The sequence below is a fragment of the Mauremys mutica genome, unplaced genomic scaffold (assembly GCF_020497125.1).
Source record: "Mauremys mutica isolate MM-2020 ecotype Southern unplaced genomic scaffold, ASM2049712v1 Super-Scaffold_100274, whole genome shotgun sequence".
NCBI lineage: Eukaryota > Metazoa > Chordata > Testudines > Geoemydidae > Mauremys > Mauremys mutica.
The window spans coordinates 141,466-159,597 of NW_025423301.1; the positions used below are offsets into that span (position 1 = coordinate 141,466).

General features: G+C 59.1%; 1 protein-coding gene and 1 pseudogene across 1 annotated transcript; one reads left to right on the forward strand and one right to left on the reverse strand.

Annotated features, from left to right (window-relative positions):
- The first annotated feature begins 115 nt into the window (after positions 1–115).
- Positions 116–14,563, forward strand: LOC123360580 (condensin-2 complex subunit H2-like). Its single transcript, XM_045001228.1, has 17 exons — positions 116–138; positions 1,303–1,384; positions 3,141–3,212; positions 3,652–3,731; positions 5,426–5,580; positions 5,854–5,949; positions 6,287–6,423; positions 6,580–6,651; positions 7,062–7,128; positions 7,894–8,001; positions 9,731–9,784; positions 10,598–10,699; positions 11,700–11,765; positions 12,432–12,487; positions 13,126–13,227; positions 13,968–14,117; positions 14,426–14,563. The coding sequence occupies exons 1-17, from the start codon at positions 116–118 to the stop codon at positions 14,561–14,563; spliced, it is 1,560 nt and encodes a 519-aa protein (XP_044857163.1).
- A 1,374-nt stretch (positions 14,564–15,937) lies between these two features.
- LOC123360575 lies at positions 15,938–16,897 on the reverse strand (annotated as a pseudogene).
- Between the last annotated feature and the right edge of the window lie 1,235 nt (positions 16,898–18,132).

The following is an 18,132-nucleotide window of genomic DNA, read 5'->3' on the forward strand; positions in this document are numbered from 1 at the left end:
AGCCTAGTCCCCGGCCCCTCCCCTCCCCCACAGCCACACCACCATGCTGACTGTGCTCTGGCCCGCCTCTCCCACTGGGCAGCGTGAGGCGCGCAGCCGGCTCTGGCATGGTGTCATGGCTGCGAGCTCCTGCCGCTGGTAAGGGGGCGGGGAGTGGGGGGGTTGGGTAAGAGTGGGAGGTCTTGTGGGGGAGGAGGGGGTGGTTGGATGGGGCGGAGGTTCTGGGGGCGTGGTCAGGGGATGGGGAACAGGGAGGGTTGGGAGTGGGAGTTCCGAGGGGCCTGTCAGGGGGTGGGGATGTGGATAGGGATCGGGAGGGCAGTCAGGGAGCAGGGGGGGTTGGATAAGGGGGTGGGATCTTGGGGGGGAAATCAGGGGTTGGGGAGTCCCGGGGGGTGGTGGTCAGGGGACGAGGAGCAGAGGGGGGTTGGATGGTGGTGGGAGTCCCGGGGAGGCTGTCGGGGCGGGGATGTGGATAGGGGTCGGGAGGGCAGTCAGGGAGCAGGGGGTATTTGGATGGGTTGGAGGTTCTGAGGGGGGCAGTCGGGGGTGGGAAGTGGGAGGGGGCAGATAGGGGGGCGGGGGCCAGGCTGTTTGGGGGGGCAGAGCCTTGCGCAACCCCGATGTGGCCCTCGGGCCAAAACGTTTGCCCACCCCTGTGCTAGGGCCTTGCTGATGCGGGATGGGCCAGAGCCAACAGGGCAGGGTGCTGCTGGTGTTGCAGGGAGCTGGAACTGCTAGAAATGGAGGCTGTTAAAGGTTCTCTCCAAGCTGCGGGCTGGCTGCCTCGAAGTGAAACGTGCCCTCCGCTTCCCCTTCCCCGTTCCCTGATGGAAACGGAATCGACTCAACGAGCAGGGGATTTGCTGGCCAGGCCTAAGCCCCCCTCCCCACTGCAGCCAGATCCCATTTCCTCTGAGCCACTTGCGCCCCTGCACGGGAGTGGTGGGCTCCAGCTCTGAGCCAGGCCTGCATATAGGAACCAAGTGCACGTTAGCTGGCTCCCCTCAGAAGAATAACATACTGACGTGGCTGTCTCCCCCCTGGGCTATTCAACGCTGGGCCCGTCTATAGCACTTCACAAGGACCAAAGAGGCCCCGGTAGCTTTATCTGCCGCCCACTCCTGGGCTGGAGGGGACCTGCTACATCCCTGTGTCTGTTGTCAGAGTAGCTGGGCAACCCCCAGCACACCCACCAGTGACTCAGACATCCCCGGCTCTGCCCCAGGAAACTGCCCAGCTGACAATAATGGTTTTAGAAAACTCCAGTGCCCTCTTGTGTTTTTTCCCTCCCTGACCCAGGCGGGACAAACAGCCTACGTCCATGGGGGAGGACGGCACCGACACTGACGTGAGCGCTGGGCCCAGGACGGAGGAGGAAGAGGTAAGACAGCAGGTGTGGTGTGCGTCCTCCTGTGTGCAGTCCCTCTGTGTGCCAGCAGGAGGAGTGCGGGCAGTATCCCAGCAGCCTCTGCCTGGCGTGTGCTAGGCACCGGGCTGGTAGGTTAAATGGTGGTGGGTGACCTGAGGCTGCAGACTCAGGCACCAAGTCTAATTGTGCCCTGCCTGATTAGCTGCTATGATCACTTGCCAGCAGGCCAGTCCCAAACTGCTCTTCTCTGGCTACGGGGTATTTAGCTTCCACAGCACTTGCCCCTGCCCCAAACACCCTGGGCCTGAGGGTTTGGTCTCTACAGCTTTGTCTGCACTTATGGTGGTGAGTCGAGCACAGACACACCTGTAGCTACACACCAGCGGGAAAGGCTCCTGCAGTGGGGAGGCAGCCGGGACCTGCCGGGGCTTTTCCCTGCTGGCAGAACCGTTCACCGCGGCGGGGGAAGGCTCCTGCAGTGGGGAGGCAGCGGGGACCTGCCGGGGCTTTTCCCCACTGGCAGAACCGTTCACCGCGGCGGGGAAAGGCTCCTGCAGTGGGGAGGCAGCGGGGACCTGCCGGGGCTTTTCCCCGCTGGCAGAACCGTTCACCGCGGCGGGGAAAGGCTCCTGCAGTGGGGAGGCAGCGGGGACCTGCCGGGGCTTTTCCCCGCTGGCAGAACCGTTCACTGCGGCGGGGAAAGGCTCCTGCAGTGGGGAGGCAGCGGGGACCTGCCGGGGCTTTTCCCCGCTGGCAGAACCGTTCACCGCGGCGGGGAAAGGCTCCTGCAGTGGGGAGGCAGCAGGACGCTGCACTGCTAAAAGTAGCAGTGTGGACGTGGGAGGCCCTGCTTGGGCATGTTTATACCCAGGGCTCAGGCCTGTGGGGAACTGTATTCTACTTGCCTAAGTCGTGTCTACGCTGCTAGCTGGGCGTGCAGTATCTGTACTCTACACGCCACCGTAAGTGTAGCCTTATAGCATTCCCCCCTTCACCTCGTGGGACAGAGCCCTTGGCCTCTGCAGTCCTCCAGCTCCACCCCAGAGACTGAACGCTTGACCTCCATAGCTCTCTCCCTCCCAGGAGGTGGAGGGCTGCCCGCTGAAGGGGGTGTGAATGCTTGCCTGGCTGGGAGAGCCTTTTGCAGGTGCCCCATACAGCTGTAATGGCTAACCAGCAGCGCTGCTTGGTGGAGCCTGGCGTGCCGCCCTCGGCGGAGCAGTGGCTGCCCTGTGGAGATGAAAGGTTCCCAGCTCCAAGGCCCCTGGGAGCGAGGGACATTTCTCAGGGCCTGTTGAGGCTCGCAGGCTCGGGGATGTGTGGGTGTGTGTGTCACACTGCCTCTATACAGATACCAGTGTATCAGTGAATTCTGCGGCTATCCCCAAACTCACTGGCCACCATGTTCTAAGGCATTTTTGCTAAGAGGCTAGCTTGAATTGGAAGGAGTTTGCCACCAAGTATCTGGGAGCCCACAGTCCCTGTGCACCGCTTGGAGAGCTCCTACTGGCTCTCTGCCTCCTCTCGGTCCCAGGTTCAGGTGCAGATCTGCAGAACTGTTCTCGTTTGGATCAGGGTAGACTGGGCCTGGGACAAGGAGTCAGGAGTCACTCCATGACCTTGGACGTGTCACTTCCCTCCCCCGTGGCCCAGAGATCCCGACCTGCCTTCGGGGGCGCTGTGGGGATCAGCAGAGTGTCTGTACAGCATGTCAGAGAGAGACAGCTCTCTGTGCGAAGTGCTCCATCTTACTGCTCTCGCTCTGCAGTTCCTTTCGTTGGATGACATCAAGGACACCAACGTGGTGAGCTTGGACATGAAGAAAGATCACCAGCCTAATGTAAGTGACGTGGTCCCCGTCCTTCATGCCCCTCTCATGTCCCTCCTGCCTCCTGATCTGGGGGTTTCCGAGACTAGAGTCTGCCGTGTCCAGTGTGCCAGCTTGCGCACCCCAGCACCCCCTGTAATTGAGCAGTGCTGTTAGGGGAGACCCCTGCCAGCGAGGGAGTAGTTCCAGGCATTCCTGCAGCCAGAACCCTCCTCAGCAGCAAGTGGTGACACACGGTGGGTACCAATGGCTGCCATCTGACTGTTTGTACCCTGGCAGGATGGTGCTGCCCAGCACCCAGCCTGCCTTGATAGTCCTGAGAAGCAGATGAAAACACTCTCTGTATGTGTGAACGCTTCTTCTTGGCTGCAAGGGCTCTGTCCGTGGAGTGCAGCCGGGCCCCTCTCTTCCCGCGATGGGCAGCTGGGATCATGCTGTCCTATCTCTGCAGACTGTGAACATTGTCCCCTTGACGCCGATGGCCCTGGTACCCCCAGAGGAGACAGAAAAGAAGGACAACCCCCTGTTCAGGTAATGGCTTCCCTCGTAACGCCTTTCAGTCACTCCTCTCCTGCCATCTGCTTTCTGTCTCGCTTGGATTTTCTCACCACTGGTGTTAGGGTCTGGCCCTGCTCAACATCTTCATTAACGAGCTAGAGGAGGGAGAACAGCGGGGCAGGGAAATAATCCAGAGGGCTCCAGCGAGTTCAGAGATGTGGGCAGGACATTGCATGAGATTCCTCATGGGAAACGCAACTGGGGGAAGAACAATCATGCAAGGACAAGCCTGGGGATCAGCCAGGGACCGTCAGGAATGGAGGCGGGAGAGTGCGAAGCCAATCCGACGTGAGATTGCCATGTGAGATGGGCCACCATGAGCCTGGGCTGATAGAGGCCTTGCGTCCTGGAGCAGGGAGGGGATAGCTCCCTTCTGCCTGGCTCCGGGGAGATCCTAGCTGGGATTCTGGCCCCATTGTATTGGAAAGGGGGGGTGTCATTAACAGATAGTTAAGGGTTAAGGTCTCTTTTACCTGTAAAGGGTTAACAAGCTCAGTAACCTGACGGACACCTGACCAGAGGACCAATCAAGGGACAAGATAATTTCAAATCTCTGTGGAGGGAAGGCTTTGTTTGTGTTCTTTGTTAGATCCAAACAGAGAACAACCCCCAAAGAGGGGCCAGACGTATATCCAGGCTCTCCAAGCTTCCTGAAGTATTCTCTTCTATTCAGTATAGTGAGTATTAGAAAGGCGGATTAGTCTTATAATTAATTTCTGTATTTGCAAATGTGTGTTTGCTGGAGAAATCTCTTTATTTCTGTTACTTTTGATTATTCTGAGAAAGTGGGGAGGGGGGAGTCCCTCTAGGTTTATAAGCTAGACCCTGTAATATTTTCATCCTGGTGTTACAGAGATAGTGTACTTTTTCTTTCTTTTAATAAAATCTGTTCTTTTTAGAACCTGATTGATTTCTTCCCTTGTTTGGAATTTCAGGGGAAGAGGGGCGGGGGGGGGAAGGGAATCCCTCTTTGTTTGATTCAAGGAGTTTGAATCAAGGTGATCTCTCCCGACGGCTAAGGGAGGGGGAGGGGGGGGAATGGGCTATTTCCCTTTGTGTTAAGATCCAAGGAGTTTGGATCGGTGTTCCCCAGGGAAAGTTTTGGGGGAACAGGGAGTGTGCTAGACACTGGAATTTCTAGCTGGTGGCAGCACAACCAGATCTAAACTAGGATTTAAGTTTAGAGGAGTCCATGCAGGTCCCCATCTTGTGGACGCTAAAGTTCAAAGTGGGGAATAAACCTATGACAGGGGGTCTATGCAGGGGTGGGTGCAGTTCAGAGAGTAACAAAGCGTTTTGGGGTGCAGAGGGAGAGATGAGCGGAGCTAAACCTGTCCTGTCTCGCTAAGCAACAGGGGGATGTGACACCAGCCTGTGCTGCTTAGAAGAGCGTGGGCAGCCTGGAGACAAGGAGATCTTGGTCTCCCTTATGTAGCCCCCCCCCCCTCCCCCGCTAGGATCTGAGCCAACAAGAAATCCCATTCTGTGCTGGCTTGGGGATGTGACTGGGCTCAATGGGACCCAGCGGGTCTCTCCCAGGTCTCGGTCTCTTTCCCTTCTTCCCGGCACCCCATGCGACCTTTTACGAACCCATGCTCTGGCTGCACCCTGGAAACCAGCGATGGTGCTGGGTCAGAGCTGTTCTAACGCCCTCTTTCTCCTCTCAGCCGGAAGGGGGAGATCCTGGCCAGCCGGAAGGATTTCCGCATGAACACGTGCACCCCTCACGCCAGCGGAGCCTTCATGCTGGAGCTGGCGGGCCTCTCACCCACGCAGTGCTTCCAAGCAAGACGCCAGGCTGGGGACCTTGGCAGTGCTACAGGTGCAGGATTGGGCTGGGGATCTCCCCTTACCCTCCCATAGCCACTCCAAAGACCTCCTGGGAGGGGATGTGGGAGGTGCAGAGTCCATGGGAGAGGCCGACCTGAGGGGTATGGGGGAAGCTGGCTATACAAGCCAGCCTTGGTCACCAACCCAGCAGCTATTCAAGGGGGGTCCTCAGGGAGCCAAGGGCTGAGACCCCAGTGGGGTGATGCTTGGGGGACATCATTAACAAGTCTCTCCCTCTCCCCCGATTCTGCCTCATCCCTGCCAGGAGGGCAGACTGCCGCCCCGGGATCTGGAAACGCGCCCATGGAGGTCAGTGCCTGTGAGACTCCTGTCCCAGTCTTGAACTTCTCTGAAAATGAAGGTGAGATGCGGCCAGTTTGCTGTGTGAGATCCAGGGTGCTGGCGGGCTTTGAGTGGGGTGGCACCCCCATAGCATGGGCCCAGCAGGTTGGTTCCTAACCACAGGGGTCACTGGGGATGCTCGAGTTCTGCCTGGCCTATGTTATGAACGAAACCAAGTCTTGTTCTCTCAAGAGTTGCAGCCTTCAAAGGGGGTTGGTTTCCAGAATGGAAGGAGAGGTTCCCTCTCGGGAGCAGGGAGGGTGGAAGATGAGTGGCTTTCCAGGGGCTGTTCCTATGCTGGTTGTGGCCCCATGGATGGAAAGGGAACCAGGAGTGACTGTGCTCCTCTCTGGTAGGCGCTGTGGCACCAGACGGGGGTGGTGGTGGTGATGACGATGATGATGCAGGAGGAGGAGGTGATTTCTTGCCTGATGCCCCAGAAGGGGGCGTGGAGACCAGTCCTGCTGCTGTCGAGCACATTCATCAGCAGAAGGTAGGAGAAGGGCCATCGTCGTGGGGGCGGCATGGGGAGATGGGGCTGCCGCACTCACCCCTGTCCAGCAGCCTGGGGTCCCCACAGGCCCAGCTGATCACTCTCGCCTCTGTACGATGCTTCAGGAAACGAACTGTCTTGTTCTCTGTCTGCTAGAGTGTGCCCGAGGGCAAGGGGTACATGCTGCGGGAACGGGCCCCGGCCGTGGAGCCCAGTGTCCACATCAAGGTGAGAGAGGTCTGTAGGGACACATCCAGAGGGGCAGCAGAGTCCCTTTGGGAATATGAGCAGTTCCCAGATAGTAACTCAGGTGGAGGCTGGTGATCTGGGAGCCAGTGTGTATGCCAGGGAGCCGCTCCCTATGGGCATCTGAAGAAGTGGGTATTCACCCACGAAAGCTCATGCTGCAAAACGTCTGTTAGTCTATAAGGTGCCACAGGATTCTTTGCTGCTCCCTATGGGCACAGGCCCTAGAGCTCATCACTGTGGGTCCTGAACTGGCTGCCTAAGCCATGCTTTGGTGAGACGGGGTGCTCCCTGCCTGCTCAGGGAGGGGGACTGCCGTGGGGAATCGAGTGGGAACTGGCAGCCTGGCCACCGAGCTGTCCCATTCACCGTTCACTCACGTTCTGTGCCAGGAGATGCTGGATCCGTGGCGAAGCCTTGACCCCTTTGACGACTCTGAGGATAAGCCCTTTAAGAAAGGTAATGGGGGGCCAGCTGATGGGTGGCTTGGCCTGGCTGCTCTCCGGGGTTTAGCAGCTGCTTGACCATAGCAGGGCCTGGGATGATATCCTAGCCTTGGTGTTTAGCCCCAGGAAGCAGGAACCACTGGAAGGGCGCCTGTGGTGTGAGCAGGGAAGCCCCCATCTTAGCGCCTCCTGCTGTCCATGGAGCAAACTACCGTTCCCCCAAATGGGGGTGGCTAGTGGAGTGAACGTGGCTGCCCCATCCTGAGCTGAGCCGTGCGACCCGGAGAGAGTGTCCCTGGCTGCCTGGACCGGAGCACCCAGCCAGAGAGCGGCTGCAGCCCAGGCTGTCAGATATCCTGGGCTGCACTTTGACACCCTGATGCTGTAAAGCAAAGGGGCCTTCCTCCTTCCTGGCCAGCCCCAAACCCGTCTCCCCAGGCACTTGCAGGATTGCTCCGTGCTGGGAAGAGGGGTGGTGTCAGGCCCCAGCAGCACGTCTTCCAGTGCAACAGAGCCACAGAGCGTGCGGAGCTGCCTCTGAAGTGGAAGACAGATCCAGCGGGGACTACGCTTACAGACCTTGTCCTGAGTCCTGCGGCATGTGACTGTATGGCTGGGTGTCAGTGGCTGCTAACGCACACCCAGCCGCCCAGGGGTCTCCCTAGAATCTGCACCTGGTGCTGGTGGCTGCAGAGACTGGCAGAGCCCCCCTCCTGCTTCCTTCCTTTTCCCATCCACTGTGACTGCAGCTTACTCCCTTCTCTGCACCCGGCTCCAGGCAGACCCTTCACGGTGCCGCATGACCTGGACAATGTGCCCGGCAGCAAGCGGAAGAGGCAGACACCCAGGAAGCTGCAGGACTTCATGAAGTGGTTCTCTGCAAGCCGTGAGTATCTTCACTCCAGCTCTGCTCCCCTACCCTGCAGCCTGCTCCCTGGCAGGGCCCTTCTCTGCCGAGAGGCATGGCCTCTTGACGCCCACGGCCTCAGCATCATAGAATCTCAGGCTTGGAAGGGACCTCAGGAGGTATCTAGTCCCAGCCCCTGCTCAATGCAGGACCAGTCCCCAGACAGATTTTTACCGCAGTTCTCTAAATGGCCCCCTCAAGGATTGAACTCACAACCGTGGGTTTAGCAGGCCAGTGCTCATGGCGGCTGGTGTCTGGACTCTGTCCTGGGGACTCCCCTTGTTCTAGTCACATGGGACCACAGCGCCCGCCCGCACCCCCCAGGTTCGGTGGCCCTTGTACTCAGCCTGTCTCCTGCCTGCCATTTGGTGTGGATCACAGGGACTCCCATCCAGCCCAGTAACCCGCACCAGCTGCATCAGGAAGGGACAGGAAACCCCAGAACAGAATATGCTGCCTGGGAATTCCCCAGCTGGGTAATGGATGTTGAAAGGCAGAGTGACCCCGTCAGCCTATTGTGATAACAAATTCCATTTAGTTCAGGCCATCCCCCCTCCTCAGGTCCACACACACCAGAGACTCTTGCATTGCCTGTCGTAGAACTGCACTGTGGAGACTGTCAGGGGAAAAGGTGAGGGCTTGCAAGCCTGGGGAGGGGGTTTGACATCATGGGACAGGTCATTCTAGTTGGGCGTTCTCGCCAAAATGATCGGCAGTGAAACACTTAATGGTGCTGACATTTAAAGCGGTGTCATCGTGATTCAGAGTCGGTCTAATAGGAGGAATGGTACAGAGCTATTGGTTCAGACTGTCTGCAGACTCAGGCAGATACAGCTGCATCAGCTAGGCATGGTTCACATTGTCCAGGTTTTCTCTAAAGCTAAGGGCCCACAAGCGTCCTAAAAATGAAAACTCATTCTCTGGAGCCCTGTTCCGCTGCCAGGGATGCAGAGCTCATGGGCCCTGCCTGTAGGGGACGGTTCTTCCCAACATCTCTCTGTTACTCTGGTTTCTATTCCTTATACGTTGTTCCCTGCCTAATAGAATTGTGGGTGTTCTCATCTACAGATACTTGTCTGGTCCTTTCTGAGCTCAGTAAGGTCACTGCTACGAGAGGACTGAGCGCGACTCGTGGCGTTTCCTCTCATCAGTGGCTGCCCTTTGCTCGGGTATCATGAGAGAGCAGAGAGCTGTATCTGATATGACTGTCCCTAACCCACTGGTTTGCATCCCTCTATCAGGTCCTCTCGCCGCTTTTTCCCCAGTGGCGCAGGCCTCCTTAGGCTGCCCTGCCTCTCCAGAGCAGGTTCTGGTAACCCTGTAACCGTGTTGTGGTACCAGGGCTGGTAAAGTAGCGTGCATGGCCACGGGGCTCTTTGAGAGGAGGTGGCATCATCATCTGGCATCCGTGTTTGTCCATCTTATCCAGGCCCTATGGCTGTAGTAGCGGAGCCTTGCCATCTGTAATATGGGACTGAGACCCAGGGACATTGTGACTCACCCTAGGAGACACCGGGAGTCAGGAAGAGCAGGGACTTGAACCCAGGTCACCTCAATCCTCGGCGGGTGCCCAAAACACTGGGTCAGCCACGCATCTGTCCTTAATCCCACCCTTGCTCCCAGTAATCTGCTGGCTGGTGTCCGACTGACAGGGCTATCCCCGCAGAACCCGGCTGGCTAATGTCACCCATTTCTGGTCTCTCCCCAGAGAACGACAGAACTGACAGCAGAACCACCAAGAAGAAATGGCCAACGTTCGCTGGTGAGAGGGATGTGGCTGGTGATGTGTGCGAGAGGCAACATCCCTTTGCTGCCCACTCGGCTTGCGCTGAACGCCCCTTCGCTCCCCTCTCACACCCAAACGCCTCTGGAGCCTGCTTTTCACGGAGCCCTGCAGAGCAAAATCAAAGAGTGCGTCAGCGCTGTCCCAGCCCCAGGGCGTTCCTCCGGGCTTGTCTACGCTGGAAACGCTCCAGCGGGACACTGCAGTGTCGACACTAGCTGTGCTGACGGGAGGGGTTCTCCCATTGACAGGGCCAATCCGCCTTCTTGAAGAGCCTGTCTACATGGGGACTTACGTCAGCTTTGCTGCGTTGATCCAGCATGTGGATTTTCACACCCCCTAGTGATGTCACTTGGTTGACGCACTTTTCTAGCATATACCAGCTCCCATGTGGTGGGAGATCCAGGCGGTGAGGTGGAGGGTCGGGGGGAGAATGTGCTTTGAGCCCTCTTCCCACCGGGACACACACATCCCCACCCCAGGGAGCGCTGGGCCAAACTGGTTGGGGTGGGATGCCCAGCCAGCTGTCTCACTGCAGGGGGATGGGAACTGCATGCCCTGTTGGTTAGCAGAAGCTCCCGCACCAGGGCTTGGGCTGTGTGTGCCTGTCCTGGAGCTCTTCCTTCCCTCGGGGGCGAGGGTGGAACCCAGCCAGTTTGTGACTGCAGCCAAGCCAGGGCTGTGCCTAGAGCCCGCGGGCAGGAGCCGTGCCAGGTGTCCCTGCCACGCAGCCTGGCTCCATCTGACTCTGCCTGGCAGGGCAGTTCCCATGCTCCCACTGTGTCTTGGCAGATCTGGAGGTTCTGTACTGGAAGCAGCTGAAGGAGCGGATGGCCGCGCAGAGGAAGCTGCAGAGGAGAATGGTGAGGCAGCAGCGAATGGGAGCTGCCCTCGGTCTGCCTTTCTTGTCGAAGAAAAACTCAGTTCTCGCTTTTTGTTTGGGTGCAGCAAAATCAAATTCTTAATTTCTCCAGTAATTACCATGGAGGGAGAGAGTGCCATAGGACACAGGGTCACCCCAGTCCTGGACAGGTCTCTCAACTGGTAAACAATCACAGCAAGCCTTTATACCTTTTACAGACAATTTCTAACAATAATACAGACAGTAAAAAGCAACAACTACATTTTGTTTATACATAGCAAAAAGGCTTATCTTATTTGTCTCAATCCTAGGAAAAGCAAGCCTGCATTTTGGTTAGTGATTGCAAGGTCGTAATAACTTTGTACACAGTTCCTGTCCTGTCGCCTCGCACTATCTTTGCTCCTACAAGTCTTACGTCATTAAGGTTACAGTATGGCCTGACTCTTGCTAACTAACATTCATTAAGATCTCTTCAAATCCTTGTTAATTATTTACTGGCTTCCACAACCTGGACCACGACGGGGGGGCAGGTACTCCCGAAAGCCTCGGAGCTGGGGCAGTCTGTGTACCATCACTGCCGCCCTGGGCACGGGATCCTGGCCACTGTGCCTCACTCCTGCCCCAGGAGATCTGGGCCAGTTCGTGCCCATCAGAGGGGTGGCATTGGCTACGTTGGGCCAACCCTGCTAGAAACTGGAGTGAGAATTGGGGCTGGGGCTGTTGCAGTTGCCGGACAGTGTCTGCTCTGAGTTGCTGAGCTGGGCTGTACCTGAGCTAGACAGGCAGGCTCTGTGCCCCTCTCTGCCCCTTGGAAGCCAGCACAGGATTTCCTGGCCCAGGGCAGCTGCTCTGTGACGGTTTTGTGCTCTCTTAGGTGGGTCAAGGACCGAGCAGGTTGCAGGGACTCCCCACAATCCCTGCTCCCCATGGCTCGGCGGCTCCATGCTCAGCACATGGGAGCTAAGCAGGGCTCCACATCCGGGCAGGAACTTTCCCACGAACCTTTGACCAAAGTCCTTTCTCCTTCTGCAGATGACGTCCTGGAGCAGGAGGACGTCCACCCGGCAGCCCTGGAGCAGCTGGCCGAGGGCGACCTGGGTAATGTAGTCCCAGCAGATCCCCTTTCTTGTCACAGACTGGTGGAGCCTCATTTACCCTGAGGGGCCTGTGCTGGCAATGTGCCTGAGCCTGGGAGCTCAGCAAGGCTACGCAACAACATAGAGTGGGCGTTACCATAGCTGGGCACCTGTGGACTGTGTCCCAGCATGCAGTGCTCCAACTTACCATGGAGCACTGCATGCTGGGACCTGTAGTCTCCATGGGTTGCAGCTATGTTAGAGATGAGTAGAGCCCTACCACAATCCACAGTCCATTTTAATCAGTTTCATGGTCAGAGGGTTTTAAAATTGGTCAATTTAATGTTTTCAGATGTTTACATCTGAAACTTCAGGGTGTTGTAACCGTGGGGGTCCCGATCCAAAAAGGGGTCTTGGGGGATGGGGTGTCGCAAAACCCATCTGGCCTGTGGGTTCATCAAAACCTGCCTATGTTAGGAGAGTGGTGTGTGTCCCCACCCCTGAACATGTGCACGTACCCAGCTGCTCAAGTAGCAAGCCCCATGTGCTTCCCGGGGACAGCGAGCCCCCTGGCGCTGGGGAAGTCAGGTCCCCGTTAGTGGGTTGGCAGGGTTTCTGTGATGGCTGGCGCTGTCTCGCAGTGGCAGCACCATGCTGCTCTCAGCTCTAGCTTCCCCTTCCCTTTCAGGCCCCTGCACGATCCCTGACTCCCTGAGCTATGAGGAGCTGGTGAGGAGAAATGTGGTACGTACCCATCCCTTGAGGGGTTGGCGCAGAGCGCAGGGCCCCTCTGCCTGAGCCTGGCTCTGCAGTGCCACCTGCCCATTGGCCTTTCTTGCTGCCTGGGAAGCCGGGCCCTTCCTGATGCTGCAGCTATGGGCCGTGGCTTTCCAGAGATGCCTGTAAATGTTCATTCCCTCCCAGCCCAGGAACAAGAGGGATGGGCGGGGGGGGGGGGAGGCTGGACTTGTTAGCAGGTTGGAAAGCCTCCACCCAGCTGGGCCAGGGACAGCATTGGATTCTCTCAGCCTTTTAGCTGTCTGACCCTCCATTTCTAGCCTGTGCTGTTAGAGGGCCAGGCCTGAGCTCTCCAGCGGAGAGAGGGAGCTGCCCCGCTGCTCTGTGGGGTGGGCCCTCAGCGCTGGAGGGGTGAGCACCACCACTCCCATTGCAGCTGGGGGACTGCGCCCCTGCCAGCGCTGCCCCAGGTGTGGGGAGCGGCCATGTCTGGAAGCGCTGGCATGAGTGACCCCTGCCCATGACTATTTCAGTGTTCCCCTGAGCCCGGCGGGGAGGTGGGAATGAGGCAGAGCTGGGGCGGGGGTTGGAATCTGCCCCCCTCCTCCTTTTCCCTGATTCCGCCCCCATCTCTCCGGCCCCAGGAGCTGTTCGTTGCCAACTCCCAGAAGTACGCCCGCGAGACGGTGCTGTCCCAGCGTATCCGTGACTGGAAGGACAAGATGGAACCCAAGCTGCAGGAGCAGGTGAGGCTGGAGCATGGGAGCCTGTGCCCAGCTGTGGGGGAGCTGTTCTGGGCAGAGGCCGGGCTGGGCTCTCTGCAGGGATGAGCCCCAGGGGTGGGTGGAGTGCGCAGCAGAGGGCTGGGAGCGAGGGTGGCTGGGCCCCTGGCAGTGGGGCACGCAGGGTGTTGCTGAAGGGAGGCTGGAGAGCACGTCCCTGTCCCCGTGCAGCTTTGGCCAGAGCTCTCAGCCTGGCACTCTGCTCCCTGCAGGGAAGCCCATGCCTGGGTCCCACTCCCTGGCAAGCATGGCTCTCACCCTGCTGACTTAAAGGCGCTGCCACCTCCCCGTTGCACTACAGGCCGAGCACGTCTGATTGGCCGCTGCCTGGGGAATGAACAGCGGCATAACCTAGATAAGAGCCCAGGGCTGGGTGGCTCCCGGCACTGTTGCTGCCCACCTAACCCTGGCCCATAGCCCCCTCTGCCAGTCTGAGGGCACCTCTGGCATCTGCCGGTGCCCCCCAGCCTGGGCTCCCCCCACAGCTCTGCCGGTGCCCCTCAAACCCAACCTGCAGCCCCCCTGCTGTCCTGCCTTTGGCTCCCCCCACAGCTGTGCTGGTGCCTCTCAGCCGGGGACAGACAGTGACAGTTGTAACTGCCTGGGTCCTCCCCCGCTCCCCCAGCTAGTGGCCATGGGTGAGTGGGGCTTGGCCTGGCCCCTCAGACACTGCGCCCAGTGCTAACTCCCCCTCTCCCGCGCAGGAGGAGCGAGCCGCCTTCGACATCCACAGCTACGGGGACCAGCTGGTGGCGAGCTGTGGGCGGCTGGGCGAGTGGCACTCCTTCGCCAGCCTGGTGGCGGGGAAGCCGGCCTTCGAGGTGTGTCGCTCCATGCTGGCCTCGCTCCAGCTGGTGAGTGTCTGGGCCCAGGCTGCCTCAGGAGGGTACCCTGCTCCCCAGGGAGAGCAGTCAGCCCCTCCACCCTGCCGTGGGGTGGCTTCCCCCAGAGCTCCCTGCAGTTAGAACTCCCCCGCAGGCTGCTGCCCTCTCCCCTTGGCTGAGCACAACTACCCAGGGTCTCTGCATTGCTGCCCCCATGTACCACTCTGCAGGCCCTGACCTGTGCCCCCTCACTGGGGTGTGCCCCAGCAACAGCCCTTGCCCCCACTCCTGGACCCCCATCCTAGCCGGTCCCCTAACCCTGCTCTTGCCCCCGACAGGCCAATGACTGCACGGTGGAAATCAGCCAGCAGGCAGGCCTGGAGGAGGCGGTGGACACCATGCGGCTGCGCCTCCTGACCCAAGAGCGAGCACACGAGCGATTCCGCACCTACATGGCCCCCTCTGTGTCAAACTGACAGCACCCCTGGCTTTCCGGGCTGCATGGCATCCCCAGGGGCTGCTGCGTTCCTAGAGCCCTGCCGATTCCTTGTGTATATACTGAGTGCCAGCGGCACGCCCTGTACAGCCTCTGCCTCCCCCTTTGCTCTGGCTCTGTCCCCGGGCACAGCCTGGGCAGTAATAAACCACAGGTGTGGTTGTATGAAGTGCTGTCCCTGCGACCGGGGGTGGGGGGATTGGGCCATGGGCCGCCAGGCGAGCAGGCCAGGCTCCGGCTCCAGAGGCTATAACCAAACTACACCCTCCCCATTCCCAAGCTGGGCCCAGCGTTTGACCCTAAATTCTCCCAGGCCAGGCGGGGCGGATCCTGTCTCGTCCTTCCTAATCCCCCCCTCCCTCCAAGTGTGCACCTGTTACAGAGAAACATGGCTCAGCCTGGGGTGGCCCCAAGGGATTCCTTCCTCAGCTGCCAGCATGGGCAGTGCCTGGACCAAAGGCTCCTGCCCCCACCCCGGTGGCAGGCGTAAGACGGGAGTTAGACCAGCCAGCCCCCTGTGCTGTCTTCTGCTAGTGCCAGAGGCTGCGGAGGGGATGAACAGAACAGGGCAATTTATCGTGTGCTCCAGTCAGTCAGAGGTTAGGGCCACCTGGAGCATAGGCTTGTCCCTGCCCACCCTGGCTGGCCCTGTCCTCCGGGAACGGACTGAGTTCTGGTTGGGCCTTCACAGCAGCCCCTGGCCCTGAGCTCCGCAGGCTGACTGCACACTGGGCAAGTTCTTCCTGTTGGTTTTGAATCTGCTGCCTGTTAATGTCCTTGGGTGACACCTGCTTCAGGTGTTGCGTGAAGGGGTAAATAACACTTCCTGGATCATTTTCTCCTGCCCCTTCCCGATTTCACAGGCCACTCTTGTATCCCCCCCGCGTCATCTATTTTCCAAGGTGAACCACAACCACCCAGGTGCCCCACACGCCGGTCTCTTGTTTCTAGGAGATGTGAGGACTGTGGCAGCACCGCAAACTGGGTTGGGAGCTGCAGAGCAGCAGCTGGGTCTGATGGTGACAGGCGTGGTCCAGCCAGTTTAGAGAACAGCACTTGGCAGCTGGGGGGGGGGTCCTGCCCAGCTGGCCCAGGAGGGGCCAAGCCCCTGCAACTGTGGGGTGTGTGTGTATCCTGCCCACCTGGTGCAGGAGGAGCCAAGCTCCTGCAGCTGTAGGGGAAGGGGCCCTGCCCACCAGGCCCAGGGGGAGCTGAGCCCCTGCAGTTGTAGAAGGCCCCTCCCCGCTGCCTGTTTCACAATGCTCAGCACGGAGCAGCAGTGCTGGGCTATAGAAAGGAGGCCAGGCCCCATGGTTTTGCCCAGCTGCAAGCAGGGCGTTTATTGCTGCGTGGCTCAGCTGAAAAGCATCTGGTAGGTCTCCATGTGCCCCCTGATGCTCTGGACGATCTGCGCCTCGCTCTTGCTCTGGCTGTAGTAGTCCAGGAAGAGCCCGTCAGGGCTGAGCAGGTAGATGATCACTGTGTGGTCGACGATGTAGTCGTCGTCCTCGTCCCTGGGCCCGGCGCTGTAGTACACGCGATAGGCCCTGCCGGCCTCCCGCACGTGCTCCGGGCTGCCAGTCAGCCCCAGCAGGCGCGGGTGGAACTCCCTCACATACTTGGCCACTGCAGCCATGTCGTCCCGCTCGGGGTCCACGGTGATGAAGACGGGCTGCACCTGGGCAGCTGCAGCTCCTGGTCCAGCAGCTGCACCACCTGGCTCATCTTCTCCAGCTCCTCGGGGCAGATGTCCGGGCAGTGGGTGAAGCCGAAGTAGAGCAGCACCCACTGCCCCAAGAAATCGGCCTTGGAGTGGGGCTGCCCGGTGTGGTCCACCAGGTGGAAGTCCCCCTGGCTGCAGCTTCTGCTGCTGTCCCTTTTCAGAGTGCAGGTAGAGCCACATGTCCAGGGCTGGCCCCCCCCCAAACAGGCAGGTGATGAGCAGCCAAGTCCTCAGCTGTATCTGTGGGGTGGAGCCACCAGTCAACGGGGCCCCCTGGGAGAACTGTCTCCTGGTGACCCTGTTCCAGGAAAGGGTCTGTGCTGCCCACCTCTGCTGGTGGGTCCCTGCTGCTGCACCTGGGAACCACCTTGCAGGCTTGGTGTATCCGCTCCTGCCAACGTCCCAGGCTTTTAAGCAGGGTGACGGCCAGACTGTTTTATTGGCTGTCGACACGAGCCACCTGGCACAGCTGGCTGGAGGGCGTCTCTGGGCATGTTCCTGGAAAGCCCAGGATCTCCCCTGGAGGCTGAGCTGCTGGGCCGTGCATGGAGCCAGGGGCCAGCGGCTCCGGAGCAGGAGGGTCTGGAACATCCTGGGCAAAGCTGAAAGGACGAAAAAGAGCCTCAAGTAACGAGTGTTTTGGGCTGGGCTCCTCCGTAACGCTCTGCAGTGCGGGAATTGGGGACGGCCTGCAGGCCAGGCTCTGGGACATTGGGGGAAGCCAGAACATAGCACAGAGGTGGGAGACACAACTGAGTTTAGACCCTCATGGCAGAGGAGGCTGGTAACGCTGGAGCTCAGGTGAAAGGCTCCTGGCCCATGGGGGGATCCTCACCTCCCACGGCTCTGCAGAGACCAGGCTCCTGCCTTCCAGCCACGCCCCTCCCATTGCAGCCCTGGGCTCCCCACAGTGCTGCTGACGTCCCGCAGCCCCCTGGTATCCTAGCCCCATGCTCCCCCTGCTCTGCTGGTGCCCCTCACTCCTGACCCACAGCCCCCTGCTAGCCCGGGCTCCCCCTCCCACCTGGAGTCAGCGCCGTGGTCTCTCCCCATCAGCAGATTTGCTCCGGACGCGCCCAAACGAGGAAGTGCCGTGACGAATCCCCCAACACCAACATGCACACACCGGGCCCCGCCCAACACATGCGCAGTTGTACAGCCCCCGCCTTCTCGGAGCGCGGGTACTCGGTTCCGCCCCTGGGCACTGGGTCTGCGCCTGCGCTCTGGGCTCCAGGCTGATGTGTGACAATCCAGGAAGTTTCTGGAAAGCGTAGGGGACAATTTCCTGGTGCAAGTGCTGGAGGAACCAACTAGGGGAAAAGCTCTTCTTGACCTGCTGCTCACAAACAGGGAAGAAATAGTAAAGGAAGCAATAGTGGATGGGAACCTGGGAGACAGTGACCATGAGATGGTCGAGTTCAGGATCCTGACAAAAGGAAGAAAGGAGAGCAGTAGAACAGAGACCCTGGACTTCAGAAAAGCAGACTTCGACTCCCTCAGGGAACTGATGTGCAAGGTCCCCTGGGAGACTAACATGACGGGGAAAGGAGTCGAGGAAAGCTGGCTGTATTTTAAAGAATCCTTATTGAGGTTGCAGGAACAAACCATCCTGATGTGTAGGAAGAAAAGTAAATATGGCAGGCGACCAGCTTGGCTTAACAGTGAAATCCTTGCTCGTCTTAAACACAAAAAAACAGCTTACAAGAAGGGGAAGATTGGACAAATAACCAGGGAGGAGTATAAAAGTATTGCTCAGGCATGCAGGAGTGAAATTAGGAAGGCCAAATCACACTTGGAGTTGCAGCTAGCCGGAGATGTTAGGAGTA